Source organism: Centroberyx affinis, unplaced genomic scaffold (genome assembly GCF_046629955.1).
Source record: "Centroberyx affinis isolate AG114_WGS23_722 - 3 ecotype Tasmania unplaced genomic scaffold, CSIRO-AGI_Caff_v1 ptg000915l_1, whole genome shotgun sequence".
Classification (NCBI taxonomy): Eukaryota; Metazoa; Chordata; class Actinopteri; order Beryciformes; family Berycidae; genus Centroberyx; species Centroberyx affinis.
The window spans coordinates 747,900-764,759 of NW_027279498.1; the positions used below are offsets into that span (position 1 = coordinate 747,900).

Consider the following 16,860-nt stretch of genomic DNA (forward strand, 5'->3'; position numbering starts at 1 on the left):
GTCTGTGTCATCCAGTCAGTATTCAAGCCTTCCCCCATGGCCACACCCACCACACAACTTGCTATTGTGTGGGTGCCTGGTGAGAGAGAGAGAGAGAGAGAGAGAGAGAGAGGAGAGAGAGACAGGGAGAGATGCAGTAGCCATCTTTACAGGCAGCATCCATGTTGGCATGCAGAGGGAGAAGCAGCATGTTGTACAGGTGTCCCTCCACAGTGACCTCCACTAACCCAGTTGAAGCCAACGACAATATAAACATTTCAATGAATGACTGCTGCTCCCCCGATCCCTGATGAGGACAAATCAAGAGAGATGCCAAGTGAATGTGAGAGAAATATATAATGCGTTCTGATTGCAGAAATCTGCCATGCTCTTCTCAATCTGACTGATGATGAACAATTGTATGTGGGAGAAGATATGGCCAGTCCATGTCTGTGAGATGGATGCTGCAGCTTAAAGAAAAGGAGTGGCAGCTTCTGAATACAAAGAACGCCTAAATGGAGCAACAGCGCCACCTGCTGACTGCTTTTCCAGCCTGCAGTCATTTAATGAGAGAAGCTTTTAACAATACACACTCACCACCCCGTCTGTCTTCCTCTGGTTCACTCAGACGCGCACTCAGGTATCTTCATGATAAACTTTTAAGCAGAAATCGCTTGGCAACCAACCTAGGCGGCCATCGATCAAAGTGAAGGATTCTCTTGTGGATGCCACAGTTCAGTGGTGCATTAAGTGGCAGCAGTGTGTATCTTTTTGGTGGTCCATCAACTGAAACCAATTTGGAAACACTTTTCAAAACATCCTCATCATTTATGCTGACAAAGTCAAGAGCGGGTTTGGCGTTCCCATGCACATTTTCTGGCAGGTGACCAGATATTGAGGTTGGAAAAATCCTGCAACCACGATTTGAAACACATAGGCCTAAAAAAATGATGTTTCATTCCATTTTAGGTTTTACGGGCAGAAACCACTTCACTGTCACCCCAAAATAAATATGCCCCCTGACCTATAAACTAGCCCTTTTGGTGCTTTGTAACCATAATAGCAGAAAAAATATTTTATGGTTAAGCTACTAAATGCCCAATGCCCAATTATGTCTTTGTGGGTAGATTACAGATATTTTTACTTCAGGACGCAAAATACAGAAACATTCAAGATACTTATCTCACTTTAGACTAGAGCTTGTTTGGGATGTTTGCCATCTCAGGTTAGGTTCTTATCTGTTAGGATTATGTTAATAATTAAGTTTTAAGTAGCCAGAATGCAGAGTTAAACATAGGATGTTAAATTTAAGACAAAACACCAAAGTGGAATTAGGATTTTCTGCTGTAATGGCAAAATTACACAGCTGGATTATTTTGTAAAGTGGCCCCAGGAATGCAATACACTAGGCCAAGTAGCCATGAATCCTTTAATGACAATGATCGTTTGAAAAATAGAGTAAAATACTTGACTTAAAAAAGAAATTAACAGCTTTGAAAACAGATGTGTTCAGAACAGCTTTGATTAGTTCAAAGTGCAAATTTTAAGTGAATACATAGAAAGAATTCTAGACATGCAACACATTGTCATAACACAAAAACCCAAAGAACAGCCAATGTCTTTACCAAAAAACATACAACTGAACAGTTACCATCTGCACAATGTTTTGCATAATGTTATTGCACAGACATGCAATACAAAGCACATACTATAATTAAGCAATTATTTCAGTATAAATATTATATCCCTATGCTTACTTTTATCAGTTACTCTACAGATGGAGAAGAAAATCATAAAAGCATGGAGTGTGCTGTCATTGCCCTTGGCCTACTTGGCACGCTGCTTGCTGAGCTTTTCATTCCAAACAAGGGCCAACAGAGGAACTTAAAACTTAAGAGATTTGTAAAGTTCTCCTACACAAGTAAATAACAAGAGATGTGACCCTCATTTTCAAGCCAGAGACTCTTGTATCATGACACCTGGACCAGTTTGCATTCACTTTATTGAGTCAAAAATGAACTCCCCCATGATTGACAATTAATGAGCTCCCTCTCCCCAACAAGAATAACAGACAAAAGATTTATAGAAGTGAACAGTTCAAAAGTGACAGAAATTAGATGATAACATGTAGCATGTGATGTGATATGTTCATATCAATCACTTTACATGGAAAAAGCAAAACAGTGACACAGTGGGGAAAGGAATAATGAACATGAGCCGGTTGCGTTTAGAATCAGATCACCGACTTGTAACAAAAACATTTGGATAACATTACCACACTACTGTGTGTCTTACAAGGCCATATATCTAGAGTTGGGAGTGAATCCAAAATGAAAAGCGCTCTAATTGAAGGCCAAAATATGTTTCCACTTTAAAGACTCACTTGCATAAGATAAAGATGTTACCAAACCACTGAGTGGGACACAGAGTTAAATCAATAAGCCATCATTCAAAAAGTATTTCATCTTAGAAAGGTGACAAGCAGCGTTACAGTTTATGGCTATTTTGCAGCCTGAAGTTAAAGTCATTGCCCAACTCTGAAGTACACTCGCAACAACATACATCATGTATTTAATGGCATAAAAGAAAAACAGAATACAGCTCCTCCCCTGCTGTGGCGAAACCATTCACATTCTGACTAGTCAACGGGTGTCCCTTTGCTTTTAGTCAGAAGGATCACAACCCCTGTCTATTACTAGTGTCATATGCTCTCTAAGTCAGAAGTTACTCCAAGAAATAACCAAGAACTGAGTCATTACCCTCACAAGCGACCTATTCGCGCTAACTTGGCGGCTGACGGAGCGGTCTAATTCCTATTGCCTTGGTCTTCTCGTTGCTCTTTTCAACAGGTTCAGCAATGTGGTCCAAACCCGCCGACATTCCCCTACTGACGATCGTGACATGGTGACAGCGTGGACAAAGAGTTAAAACACGTTAAGCATGGTTCATCTGCCGAGAACTAGCTTTAATGGCGGGACAGAGTTTGTACTGCAGCGGCGCTCAGTCCCAGTTCTCCCAGTCTTCATCCAGCTGGAAAACAAAACGGAAGGAATGATTAGTGAATTTCCCAATTTTATTCTAATTAAATGGTAGCCCAATGTGTGGGTTGCTAGGATTGAGGTAAATATCACAAAAAGAATGCTAACCTCTCCAGAAGCTTCCACTTTAGAGAGTGCCATTTGGACCTCCTCTTCTGTCATGTCCAGGTCAAAGTCTTTCTCCCAATCCTCACTCACATCGGTGCTGGACCCTGGAGAGGTTGTAAGAGAAATAACAAGAAAAGAACACTTGTAACTTCCTATGACCTTGGATCTGCTGCTCCTTCTAAGCCTATTTAGTGGAAAACTCATAACCACATCTCTGAACCTAATCCTGTTTGGATTCAGGCTCCCAAAAATGGAATAAGAAACTCACTGTCAAATTGTCATTCTCAGCGCATCATACCTTTCTTGCCATTGTTTGAGGGCGTAGACTTCCCGCTGTCAGAGTTAAGCTCGAACACTCTCAGGTCCTGGGGCCCCTCTTCCTTTGTGGTGTCTGGTTTAGAGGTGGGGGCAGGAGCCCGCGCTGACACTCCATCGACAGTGACCTCAGGCTGGGCTACAGCTTCTACTGGAGCCTCGGGATGTGAGCCGCTCTTCCCAGGCCGCTGGTCCTGCTGCGTCTTGTCCACCATGTCTTCCAGGCTAGCTTCTGTCAGTTTCTTGGTCAGCTCAGTAGGGACAGGCTCTGGCCTCACCTCCACCTGTGTCGGCAGGCTGACGCTGTCGCTGCTAATTGAGGGAGTGCTTGGGGACAGGACGGGGCTCAGCAGAGTCATTGCTGTGGGACCCGTCGAGGTCGCGGGCAGCTGGGCTGCACTGTCCTCCAGTGGGGGCGTAAAGTCGAGGCGGGATGATGACGTGGCACCGAGGAAGTCATCTGATGTTGACAGCATGAATACCAGAAAGTATAAGACAGTGTAAGTGACAGGCTTCAAAGAAAAGCCAATTATTCACCATCTTAAATTGTTGCTAGCTTACCCTCCTCCTCCTCTTCCCAGCCCAGGCTCTCTGTGTGGGTGCTCTGCTCTGCCCTCTGCTTCAGTGCCACTCTCCTTGCCTCCTCCTAGAGGACACAATCAAAATAAACTTTTATTATTTATATATTACTTTTACTGCTTAGATTGTTTTAGAGAACTGCATGCAGAAAAGGACGTGTAGTGCATTAGGATGATGCCCTAAACAGAAATCCATCAACAATCCAAGGTAATGCTTATATCTTAACTCTACGTCGGCCAGCAGGTGGCACACAAGACAATGTACTGAGTTGACATAAGAGGCTACTTGACATCTTGAGGGTCATCTGCAGCCAAGAACAAACTAAAAACAACAGCATGTTCACCTGGTCCAACTGGAAGACTTTGTAGAAATACCTCTGCCAGAATTCTGAATGGGCTACAGCTGCCGGCACCTGTGTAAGAAACACAACGTATAAAACCAATCCTATCTGCATACTTAGTTTAAAACAAAACTGAAGGCTATTCTTTATAACAGTGTAGAGAAGAGCAACAAATAGTACCATTTTGGTGTATAGGGCTCGTATAGAGGGACTGTTGACCAAAAGCTCCGAAATCTCTCCTTTCTTCTCCTCCAAACTGAAGCTGGACAGCCAGTTGTCAAACTGCTCTGGGGGACCTGGACACAAACAAGCTCAGATGAAAAAACACTAGGAAGGCACAGAAGAGTATAGACAAATATTTGGTAAGGATCTTCTCAGCCCCCTCCTATCTCTATACCCAGCATTTAAATTTCACTTCTCATTCTTGAACAGTACTTCTTTCGGTCAAATAAATAGTGGGTCTCCATACAAATCCAGTAAATGCACTGAGTGATAATTCTGCAATTAAGTAGTATTTGACTCCCAGAAATGGTCTAAGAATGGGTGAACAAAACAGGACTTAAATCTGTAAAGGCAGTTTAACACGTTACTTCAATAATGATAAAAGAGACACCAAGTTTGCCATTTTTGTTGCAATTTTTGTCTTACCATCAGGCTCATTGCAATACGTCGCAGGATCAGCCTGTAGACTGTAGAGACGCGCCTGTAGGGAAAACAAATACTTCGCTCCGGTTATGCGTCTCCCATGGGCACATCATGTGCTCGCTTTTAACAGTGCTACAGCTGCTCTTTGAGTTCATGTAACAAATTTAAATCCATCCTGAATCAACACATTGTTAAATGCTTTAAAAGAGCTTTACTTAGACCAAAACCACTTAAACAGTGAAGTTTTGTATTTTCTTATCATAACGTGCAGATAAAGCCCCTGCTCAAGGGCACAAGAGGGGTGATGAGCTGTAGCTTGTCATTTAGAAACTGCAAAAATAGGCTCATTAATTGGCTCAGTTACTCTAAACTCCAAATGGTTAGCCCATGATACAAGTTGGACTGATGCCCACCTTGGTACTGTCATAGACCTCCGTAGTTCCTGCTGGGGTTGCCACCAGAGTGATAACATCACAGTCAATGGTTTTATCAGGAGGTGGGGCAAGCGTATCCGTTATGACCCCTAAGAAGCTAGAAAGGCTCTTCTTCACCTTTTCTGTGGTCTCCGAGGAGCCCTCCACCTGGAAAGCAGCATAGGTTAACATAGCGGCATATAGAGTGTGATCAGTAAAATCATCATCAATTACCCTCACGCCTGGTGATGACCTGATACCATATTCCTCTCTAAACATAACTGTCATTCTTTTAATGCCACTGGGAGATGACAAGTGCCTTACTTAATGGCAACATGCAAGACCATTTTGCTTAGCTCTGATTGCTGACTATCTAAAGGCAGTGATCCAGATGAAAGCTGTACCTTACCGCAAGTTTGTTTCTGACAGCACTGGCTGTAGCCACAATTGAGCAGGCTGTATCATGTTGCACAACAGTGGAAAACTCTGTTAGGTCCCGCTTTATGAATTCAAAGGCCTCAGATGACTGCAAAAGAAAGGACACAATAGTATAGAAAATAGTGGTTAGAGCTAGTGAAGCATTCTGTAGAGCAACATCAACAGGACTGAGATTATAACTGCTGACCATCTGCTATAGATGCAGAAAAGAGCACTGATTTCCATGATTTGTGGACGCCTACCTTGTCTTTGACGGCCTGGAAGCTCTGCTGAAGCCAGCCTCCCCACCAGCCTTCTCTACAGTCAAAACATAATAGTTGAACATATTCCAAAAACACAACAGAATAGAAACATTTGTACAAACCGTAATACCAGTAACGTTAGGAGAAATTTCCCGTTGTTCGTCTATCAAAAGGTCCAGATTGCTGGTTAATTTACCGAGCTTTCAACCTCAAACATAAGGGTTGTCAGCTGCTAACTTGCTAATGTTAGCTAACGTTAACTTATACACATAGCTCGGCAAGCTAAACTAGTTAGCTATCAGTGCGATCCCAGCTCACTATATCGAGGGAAGCCATCAGGGCGACCCGGATTTGGTTAAGGCTGTAGATCGATGCCAGATGCAAAAATAGTGCATGTATACAACCAGATGACGCTTATTGCATTATTTAAACTCTTCTAGACCAAAGCGAACGCTAGCCAGGCTAACTTCCAGGCTAAGCTAACGCTAGCCCAGCTGGTGCAATGTTTTGGTAAACAAATGGACTTCCTGAAATGACTCCCACTGCTATGGAATACACCGTTTACACAAACTAATCATACTATATCTAATCAGAGATGCAACAATACAAGGAACACAAGATATATACGTTGTCAGCGCCGTGTTACTATATAGTTAAATTTTAAAACAAAAACTAAATTGCGACTTCACTCTCACCCTTCAGCCATCTTCAGACGATGACATCATCAATATTTACTGAACTCTAACCCCGGCTGCATGGCTTGAAAAACAGTAGACACGTCATGCAATATGACTATCCATCCACGATACAAAAAAACACAGTTTATAAATACAGAAGAAGTGTATTTTTTTCTCGTATAAATGTTTCGTCTTACATGAGCAGAAAATAATCGTTGTGTTGTTAATGCGCTACGGTCTACGGTGGCTGCAGAGGATCAAACTGAACGACGACGCGAAAGGCTGACTGGAAAGAGTGGGGTTTTTTGAGGTATGAATGCACCTATGAGAGTCTAGTGAAGTGTGTGCAAATGTCCTACAGTTACAAGTCATTTAACCAATTAGCTGTAGATGAAACCTAACACTATCATGCATCCAGTCAAACCCACACTCTTTGAATCATGTTGTGTGGCTAATCAGTGCTTAGTAATTCCCAGCCTTCATATATCTCTCCCTCTCAGCACGTCTGTGTACGTGCATGTCAGCGTATGTGCGCAGACTGATGCTTATGTGCGTCCACTCCATCCCAGCTGTGCTTTCTCCTCATCAGTATTCTGGGTGAAAAAGAGCCAGACTTTACTGAGCATAAAATAAAAAAGGTCAGACAACAAGCCTCGGGAAGAGTGTTCTCCCTTAATTGAAGTTCCCCTTTATCCAGACGCTGCACAATGTGTGCGTATGTTCTGCAATATGTCTCCCCTGTCCAGCCCCTCAATCCTCTTAATTGGGTCTTTCAGTTCCCTAATTAACTCTGTCAATCCAGGCTGCGCTGAGCCAAGTTGGACACGCATCCCTCTATTGATTAGGATCTGAACCAGTTAACTTATCCATCTGTCTACATGGCAATGGGGTGATGGTGCTAGCACGGCATGGTGCATTTGATGCTATGATGTCACTTCAGCTGCTTATCAAGTAAGTAGTTCAATTTGTTTTGATCCCTGATCTTGGGAAGGGTTGTAATGACTGTAATGGCACACATAGGCTATGTGTTGTCACTCCCTCCTAACTACAGAAATATTGAATATCTCCCAAGCATTGTGGCTCTAAAAAGCCCCTTTCTGTATCACTGTATTTGATTCCCATTTTCACAATTAATTGTGCACAATATTATGACTTAAAACCAATGCTGCCACTGCTGGTTAGCATATGCTGAAAAGCACCATGTTGACAGCAGCGGCTGACCATAATGGCACACAGAGGCACTGTCCATATTGTATGATTTAAGTTGCATATCCATTACACACCACACATATCACACACAGACACACACCCACTCCAGACTGATGATGCCACATCGTGGGTTAACACCATCTGGTGCCGATCAAGAAACACCAGCTTTGCACAAGTCAATGTCTCTAATTATCCACCTAGAGCAAAGGGAGGCCGATCCCCACTAATCCCCACAATGTGTTCTGCTTCCCATTCCCACCTGTGCCCAAATAAAGGGGGGCCTTGTGGGAGGACCCAGGGTCTCAGTGTCAGGGGACCAGGGACCAGGTGACGCTGCAGCGCCGGTCCCCACGACAGAAGCTCCGTCGCCGGGTTTGGCTGGCAGCTGCCTCCCCCCACTGGGACATCCCACAGCTGACAATCCCCCAGTACTGACAGGGGCTCTTTACAGTGTCAATAGCCTCATATATTAGAGCTAACCGCCTTTGTGGTGAGCGAGGGTGTCAGGCCTTTTGGCCCGACAGCGCTTGTTACCATGATGAAATGTAGATTGAATGGAGGGGGTCTGTGTCCCAGGCACGAGAGCTTGGCCTCCCCCGGCCTTTGTGTCCCATGCACAGCTATTGTTCAAACCTATTCAGGGCTCTCAGGAGGAGGAGGAGGGGGGCAGAAGGGAGGTGGGTGAGAAGGAGTTACATCTCTTCATTTCTCCCCTGTTCTCCAACTCATCTGTCAGCCGTGGGAGGATAAGCATGTATTTTACACGCTTGATTTGTTGCTAAGTGAAGGCCAGCCATTGTTGGATTGTTTGACTAAATTATGTTCATGGCAATCAGTGTGCATAATGGTGTGTATGCAGTTTAGTTGATTAATCATTGTTATCAATCAGCTATCAAATTCAGTTTGTGTTGAAGAACATTTTCAATACAAATGCAACAGAATTTGATTGCAACTTTGTGTTAATATGTAGAATTATTAATTATATAGTTTTGACCCATGTTTATGCAGAAAATTTAACTCTGTGCAGTTTTAAGATGAACCTCTTTGAGTTTGACCGCACTATCTCCTCCACTTTAAGTTTGCCCTTTGTGTGAATATATCCATGTTGTTATGGGACAGTGACAAATCCCCTGGCCTAGAGCTAAGGACATAGCTGTGTCCCTCGCCTGCGTCAGACAAAAGTGACGCGCCTTCCTGGCGCCTGTGTCGTCCTTTCATCTCCTACACCCTGTTGAGGTGAAGATGGATGGTCCCCGGGCTCAAGAACACCACATTGAGCCTCTGTGCTGGCGTATTGTCTGGCCCTTCTGTCCCTCTTTAGCTCAGAGGTTGGTCTCTCCAAAGCTGGTTAGCAACCAACACTCTTTCCTAAATACCGCTCTTCCCACTGCTCCTGTCCTTCCTAGCACCAAATCAACTCCTTCAGTCTAGTGTAGGAAGCTACCTAGCAGGTCTGATAGTTACATTTCCCATGTATTTCAAACTATATTTCTAAAACCCTACTAGGAGAGGAGCTGCCATGTAAAAAGGATCATTACACAACAGACATCTTGCTGTTGACATCTTGACCAGACCAATTCTAACACAAATCACAAATAACAAGCCTAAAGAACTAATAATAAAGATTTCAGGGTCATATCTGTAAAAAGACGAAGTCAGACAAAATGTATTATAACAAGAGTTTAATTTAAGAAAATCCTGCACAATAGGATACAGCGGTTTCACTTTTTAACATTTCATCACCGCAGATATCAGATAAATTAGTAGCAACAGTCTTTGCTATTCTGATGTAGTCCTTAGTGCATTTAGAATATTTCAGTATAAACAAAGCAGAGAAGACGATTTATAAAAATAGCAGCGGTTTACATGATAGAAGATATATACAATATATATACATGCTCTGGCGCCTGCCAGGGTTTTATCAGTTCAATTAACAATCTTCAGGGAGCTGCTTGGTATGCAGGGTTGATCCAAACAGCAGAGGTCAGTTTAAGAGTCTCCTGCTCACTTGTTCATGGACAGGCGCAGTGTGGAGGTAGTGGTGGGCAAAGGCTGGCAAAGCGAGCAGGGACAGGGCATGCCCGGGAAGTGCCTGTAGGAGCTGGTCAGGTGGAGGGGGTCCTTCAGCAGGCCCTGGACCGGAGCATGAAAACCCAGGAAGCTGGCTGACGGGGGCGAGTGCGGGGCCGGGGCCGGAGGAGGCGAGTGATGCTGGAGAGCAGAAGCCGTGCTGCCCACCAGGGAGTGCAGGGACTGGGCCAGGGGATGCAGCGGGAGGTGGGCGGTGGGGGCCGGAGCACTGATCCTGGGGTGGCTGGTGGAGCGGCTCTGGGCGCTCCCTCCATATACATCCCCCACCAACTTCTTCATCTCCTCCAAGGAGCTGGACAGCATGAGAATGTAGTTGCGGGCCAGCAGCAGGGTGGAGATCTTTGACAGCTTGCGGACAGAGGGGCCCTGGGCGTAGGGCATGACCTCTCTCAGGCCGTCCATCGCCTGGTTCAGATCGTGCATCCTTTTCCTCTCCCGGCTGTTGACTTTCAGTCTCAGGTCCTGCACCTCATCCTTGGAGAGGTCGGACCTGCTCTTGCTCTTGCCGTCCCCCTCGCAGTGCTCTGTCCTGCCCTGGCCGGCCTCCTTGTTCTCCCTCTGTTCTTGGCAGTATGTCTGGAACATCTTGTTGGAGAAGAAGCTCCCAGCGGAGTCATCCACCACCAGGTCTGGGGATGAAGAGCGGCTGCAGGTGGAGCCAGCATCAGAATCCATCTTGGTTTGAAAAGGAGTAAAACACAAAACACAAAAATGGTCCAAAAAATACAACCCCAAATATTGCGGGCTTGAGTTGAGTGCTAAAATTCTAAGAGAGAGAAAAACAGTTCTTCTGATTTTTGAACACCAAAGGCAACAGTTCCCTGTGATGTTTTCACAGTCTCACTTCTCTCAAAGTTTTGCTGTGTTGAATCTGGTGATGAGGCTGTCCGCAGGAGTGAGTCTGTCTTAACTGTCACCCACTGGGGTGTATTTATACCGCCGGCACAACAAAGGAACAATAAGGCGCATAATGAGACACTTAGAGCCACAGCCAATTGCAGAAGGGACACACTTTCACCCCCTCACACCTCCCTCCTGCAGCCCCCACCTCACCTTCCCACACCCACATTTAACTCCCCCATCCCTGATCAACCCCCTACACATTAACCAAAGCAAGGATATGTTCACATGGTTGTGTTAAGGCATATGCCAAGGAGTTAACCAGAACTTTGTTAAAACTTTCAACACACCAATAAACAGTTGTTTATATGCATATACAGTATGTGTGTGAATATGCAATTGGTTCAGTAGTGAGATGTTCAAATTGGAAAGTATGCAAAGATGTTGACTTCTGAAGTTTCTTTTCCATTACAGCTAGTGCCGACTAGGTTCATGTGGTCATCTTGATATTGGAGTAATAAAGACCTCATGAAACATTCAAGCCATGTCAAATACTGCCTGCTTTTGCTCTCTGGAGAGAGATACATTTGTGTGTTGTTTGAAGTCGCACAAACAGATCACGGCTTTATTCATGTTGTAACTAGGCATTGAAACAGAACTAAAAGCAAGAGCGGGAATCTTTGATTTGATTAGATCTGCTGTAGACCGGAACAGAAGACTATCTTCACACTGCCACATTTTCATAATACCAGATAAATGATGCCTGGAAGGCCTTATTTACATATGGTATCCATGAGACAGTGGGGAGAAAGGTATGAAGCACCGTATGTGGTGCTTAAACATAGACAAGAACAGCGTTAATGACAGACTAGGTACAATTCAACCAGGGGCTCAAGACAAAGGGGTCAGATTCAATACGACTGAGCTCCCCAAACAGTCTGCGAAATCACATCACTATCACTGGAAGGGGGTCCTTCAGCGGGGAGGAGGTAGTTAAAAAGATACTAAAGAGTGGGCACGGCATTGTCTTCCCCTAATTCAACCATAAAGCGCTTAACATTGGGCTATTTCACTTTCTCAGGTCCTGCATGGCATGGCTTTTCTTCCATGGGTCTGACTCTGCAGTGGTCCTAGATCCTTCATTAATATCACTACACAACACAACATGACGGTGTGCGCCCTGTTGTCACTGGAACATATCCTCATGGGGTATAATAAGCAAGGTTATTCATATACACAGAATTATTGCATGATCAAGAGTATTTTCAAACATGCTCGACTCTTTTAGAACTATTTTTCCCACATTTTCTTTCGTGATTATTCAGATTCATCAAAGTATCCTCTTGATGTGAAACAGGGCTGTAAGGGACACAAGACAAACTTCAAAGAAATTACTTTCTACCACTGTCGCATCCCATCTCTCTCATCTCAGATAGAGCCGTTTCCATTTGGTGACATCTAAAATCCTTCCAGGCTTGATGTCCAGATGTCTATCTGTTGATCTAATCTTCTGCCTGTATCGGGCTGAGTTCTCCCTCTTCTCGACATCCCTCTCTCTGTAGCGTTCAGAGGGCGGATTTCGCTGTTCAGCTCAGGAATTTCCTGCCTGTTTCTGCCAAGCAAAGTCTCCGGTGAATGGAGCATTGCTAGAGGGCTGGGGGCTGGAAATTATAATCATACTCTAATTCATGTGTTGCACCATCCGGGTTAGCGAAGAGATTTGCAAGAACAAGTAGATCTGTTTTGTGAACCTTGTATGTGGCATTGATGTCTGCCTGAAGCACAATAATTGCACAGTGATTTTATTCAATTCAAGTGAAAGCATTTTAGAAGCATCATGGCTGGAATGTGTTGTCTTTTCATCTTCTGTCAACTCATCTACGGATCTGTTTGCTTTTCTCTGCGTGGTACACAGTAGGACACCCTGGTTTATATTTACCCAACCCCAGTAGAGGCTCTGCTGCAACCGTGGGTGTCTTTGTGTCAACTTGATGATGTTTGTAGAAACTGGTTCCCTGTAGGAGTATATTTGAAGTGATCGCTGACCTGTAATTCATATGTTTGTATTTTAGTCAATTCATGGACTTGTATAGACTGAGACTCTTTAGTGAAGCGGAGTGTGATACATGTGTGTGCTTCTCAAACACACACAGACACACACAGAAATTTAAGTTGGGTTGACTGAGAACCCAGTGGGCCCTCAGACCCCCCACTACAGCTCCATCGGGGGCCCTGCAGGGTGCTTTGGCTCAGCCAACATTCAGTAATATTATAATTGGGGAACCTTGAGAGCCAACTTGAGCCATTTATTGGGAGCATATGGATTTTCCCATCGTTAGGCTCGGAGCCAACATGGCTGCTGGACTCTCGTCTGCTAATTGGGTCAGGTCCTAATTAACTGTGTTGGACACAATGGTCCCGGTTTCATTCTGTATCGGTCTCACAGACTTCGCAATGGCTGGTTCCATGCCACGGCTTTCATTGTATGTCACACACTTGTCAAAGGAGATGAAAACGATCAATGTTCTGTCTTTAATGGCCTTTATAAATTATATTTAAATGGAGATAGAATTGTGCCAAGGCTTGTCTTTAACCACAAATGAAGTTAGATTACTAAGATTGGCACCAACATAGAGTGAATGGAGATAGAGCGCAACAATCCCAAAATGGGTAGGAGTAGTAGTTGTACATTAGAAGTAGTAGTACTATGAACACATATGGATCATTGTTGGTGACAGTATCTGAAGAAAAGGAGATGTGATCAGTCCTTCTCTTACTCTACTGAGCCAGATAAATCCCATTCTCTCTCTCTTCCTTATTCTTATTCATGTGTTTACAGAGGCGATGGGCCACACAGAGAGACACAAGGGACTCTGAGCTTTGCATTTTACAAATGAAAGAGTAGCCACCCTCCATGTTTCCACATAATCCCTCAATTTTTAACCCTGGAGTGTTTGACTTTCTTCTCTGGACGGTACCTTTCAGATCCCTTCATTGCATTCATGGGCTCTGTGACAGGCTATTCTGAGGTTTAGAGACCCCCTTCTGCCACCTCGTGGGGTGCACTCCTATGAAAGTGCTCAGGTGACCAGAAAATGAGGGCATTATCACAGGCATATGCTTGTAGTGACAGAGGATCAGCCTAGATTAGGGCCTATCATAGCTCAATAAAGCGCTAAGCTCAAGAACAAACCTGTGGTTGTGTACCGTAAGGCTCCCTTCACTCTCTGCTGGTCATTGTTTAACAAGATCAGCGGCTAGATCTTCTGTACACACACTGAGTGTTAATCTGGCCATGTGGTGGAGAGGAGATACCATAGAGGACACACAGCATCTCCCTGCATCAGATTCTTTCCCTCTATTTACCTCTTTTTCTTCTTGTTGGTTTGATCTCGGGAGATGAAGATCACATCAGGAGAAATTATCAGAAGGAGAGTGGATATGAGCTTGGAATCAGTTTGGCTCGCTTCATCTATGGATCTAAATGTTTCCCTCTGAGTACCAGCGTCTGGCGGAAAGAGATATAAAATTGTTTCACGAAGTGTCTGAACGGGTCGACAAGTGTTTCTGAGAACGGGGAGTGCTGCCCTTTGTTATCTCTCATCACTGGGACAAACCGCTCGGTGATTTATTCATTTACACTGCCTGAAACAATTGCATTATCTCGGTCACAACAAAAAGACACAAAGGCGCTATGAAAATCCCCCAGGACGTTTATGAGTCACTAAAGAGTCCAATAACTTTCCCCTTCATCTCTAAGCGGCCATGGAAGGGGGCATGCTGTGGAGGACTGGAGGGAGAGGGGAGTCGGGAGGGGGACCCAGGCCCAGGGAGAGATGCTGATTATGGGCAGGATGAAAGGAGCCCAGGCCCTCTCCTCTGGAGCTGAATGGAGCTCGGTCAGCAGGCTGTCCCATACACCGACCCGCTCCATGCTGCTAGAGCTTCATAAATTACCCCACAATTACCCCAGGGGGACGTGAGCAGGGGGACACAGAGGGAGGAAAGACAGGCGAGAGGGGGAGAGAGTGAAAGGGGAAAGAGCAGAACCGGTTGCAGAGCAGACCGTCATCAGGAGGGACAGGGTGCCGGTCCAGATGTTGGCCTTCAGGTGGCTGGGACCCAAATGATGGCCGCCACTCTGACACTGTCACTTCTGCTATGTGTGAGAGACTCGGTTTTAAATAGCTGGTATTACATGCACTGTAAAGTAGACAAAGGTCCAAGGTGCACCGCACAGGCACGTGCATGATGTTGCACCCATGTCTCTGATTTCAGCTGAATAATGGAGGTTTGTATTCTAGTTTTTATTAGTAAATCAAGTGCTGAGGAATTACTAAAAATGAAATACTTTCATACACAACATGCAGCTCAAAGTGCTTTACATCAATAGAAGGCAGATAAAAGACGGCAGATAAAAGACAGATAAAAAAATAAAATTCATATAAAAGAACAAGCAAAATTCATTGCATTAAAAGAATCAAATCAAGTAAAATAGAAAGATAAAAGAACACAACAAATACTCCCACTTTTAGATGCACAAGAAATACATGAAGGTTCTCTTCAGCAACCCAGTATATGCAGATGTATAGGTACTATGATCACTGATGTATATATCCTGTTTAATTATGACTCTAGGTATCAGTTACTAGTATATACAGTATATTTATATGGAGCAGTAACCACTCTTGTGCAATAACCACTCTAGTTAGCAAAGGCAGATATATTAATAAGGATTCCCTAAGTCACAAGAAAAGATCATTATATAGTATAGATAACTGTATGAACATAAGGGAGACACGAATAGTTGCTGTAAATAAGGAACATTGATTCAGTTGTTGATGGGCAAATTAAAATCAATCAGCAAAACACATACACTCACACGCCTACACACACACACACACACACACACACACTCACACACAAAGTGTATCTGTTCGGCATTGTGCTGGTCACACTTTTGAACAGTTGGCTGCTCACTGATGCATGGGGATGGCTTTGTGTCCCCAATCTGCAGACTTCTGCCGCTCTCTGCCCCCCCTCTGTCCCTCTGCCCCCCCCCACCCCCCGTCCCCCCTTCTCTGTGTCATCCAGTCTGATAAAACAGGGGACCTGCTACCACAATAATCTCCCTCCCCGACGCCCAGGCACGACTCCTGCCTTTCATCAGCATCATTGTTTCAGTCTGTTACCTCCGCTTGTGCTCCCTCGCCACGGCAACACACGCACACACACACACTCACACACCTCCCCCCTCCCTAGTCCCCGTCCCATCTGTGGATAGGCCTGCCATGTGTCCATTCAGAAGGGTGCCGGCGGCAACGCCACTGTATGTGGAGAGTACATGATGCTGTCCTTTTGTGTGGGGCTCAGTCCTCCTCTACTTACCGCTGACCCTGGGGTCACCGTGCACAATAACCTGAGTGTTGGTGGCCACTGGCTGTCCTCATTGGCCCATGATTAACGAGCTGATCAATGGTCTGTGTGTGTGTGTGTGTGTGTGTGTGTGTGCGTACATGTGTTTGGTCTCTACACAGCCAGTGCAGACCCATTGAATCGAGTGTCTCTTTTTTTGAGTATTGGTCTTTTGAAGGCATCAGACAAGTTAGTGACACACAATTGGCTTCATTGGCTGTTGGTTTGATGAAGTGAAATGAATAACTGCAATTTAGCTCAATGGGCACATGCCTTGTCTGGGTATTAGAAGACTGTGAAAGCAGGCTTTATGGAGCTGTATTGCTGTAATAGTTCAGGCTCACATTTTATGCCCCTCAAAAAAACCCAAAAAAAACCTCTGTATCTTGTCCACACTCACCCAAGGCTTACTCATCACGGTAAAACCTGCAGAATTCAAAATCTAATTGGGCTGACATTTAAGTGTGAAAACTGAATATGAGATTAATTATTTAAAATCCTGGCTTATCCCCTTCAGCCTGCCATCTACAT

At 44.5% G+C, this 16,860-nt stretch overlaps 2 protein-coding genes across 2 annotated transcripts; both read right to left on the minus strand.

Moving 5' to 3' along the window:
• Nucleotides 1-1,963: 1,963 nt before the first annotated feature.
• On the minus strand, nucleotides 1,964-6,926 carry bsdc1 (BSD domain containing 1). The gene is made up of 11 exons (XM_071521709.1): nucleotides 6,793-6,926; nucleotides 6,098-6,152; nucleotides 5,827-5,943; nucleotides 5,418-5,585; nucleotides 5,008-5,062; nucleotides 4,540-4,655; nucleotides 4,363-4,431; nucleotides 4,002-4,086; nucleotides 3,424-3,900; nucleotides 3,126-3,229; nucleotides 1,964-3,009 (listed from the first exon to the last, which is right to left on the minus strand). Exons 1-11 carry the CDS (start codon nucleotides 6,801-6,803, stop codon nucleotides 2,980-2,982), a joined length of 1,287 nt encoding a protein of 428 aa, XP_071377810.1. The 5' UTR covers nucleotides 6,804-6,926; the 3' UTR covers nucleotides 1,964-2,979.
• A 3,061-nt stretch (nucleotides 6,927-9,987) lies between these two features.
• Nucleotides 9,988-10,749, minus strand: olig4 (oligodendrocyte transcription factor 4). Its single transcript, XM_071521739.1, has one exon. It carries the CDS (start codon nucleotides 10,747-10,749, stop codon nucleotides 9,988-9,990), a length of 762 nt encoding a protein of 253 aa, XP_071377840.1.
• Nucleotides 10,750-16,860: the final 6,111 nt, after the last annotated feature.

Excerpts from the sequence above, each read along its gene's own strand:
- bsdc1 (XM_071521709.1), bottom strand. Across the intron at positions 5,063-5,417 it reads AGGTCTATGACAGTACCAAG|GCGCGTCTCTACAGTCTACA; the intron begins GTGGGCATCAGT and ends TTTTCCCTACAG. Across the intron at positions 4,087-4,362 it reads AAGTCTTCCAGTTGGACCAG|GAGGAGGCAAGGAGAGTGGC; the intron begins GTGAACATGCTG and ends TGTGTCCTCTAG.
- olig4 (XM_071521739.1), bottom strand. The coding sequence starts at position 10,749 with ATGGATTCTGATGCTGGCTCCACCTGCAGCCGCTCTTCATCCCCAGAC.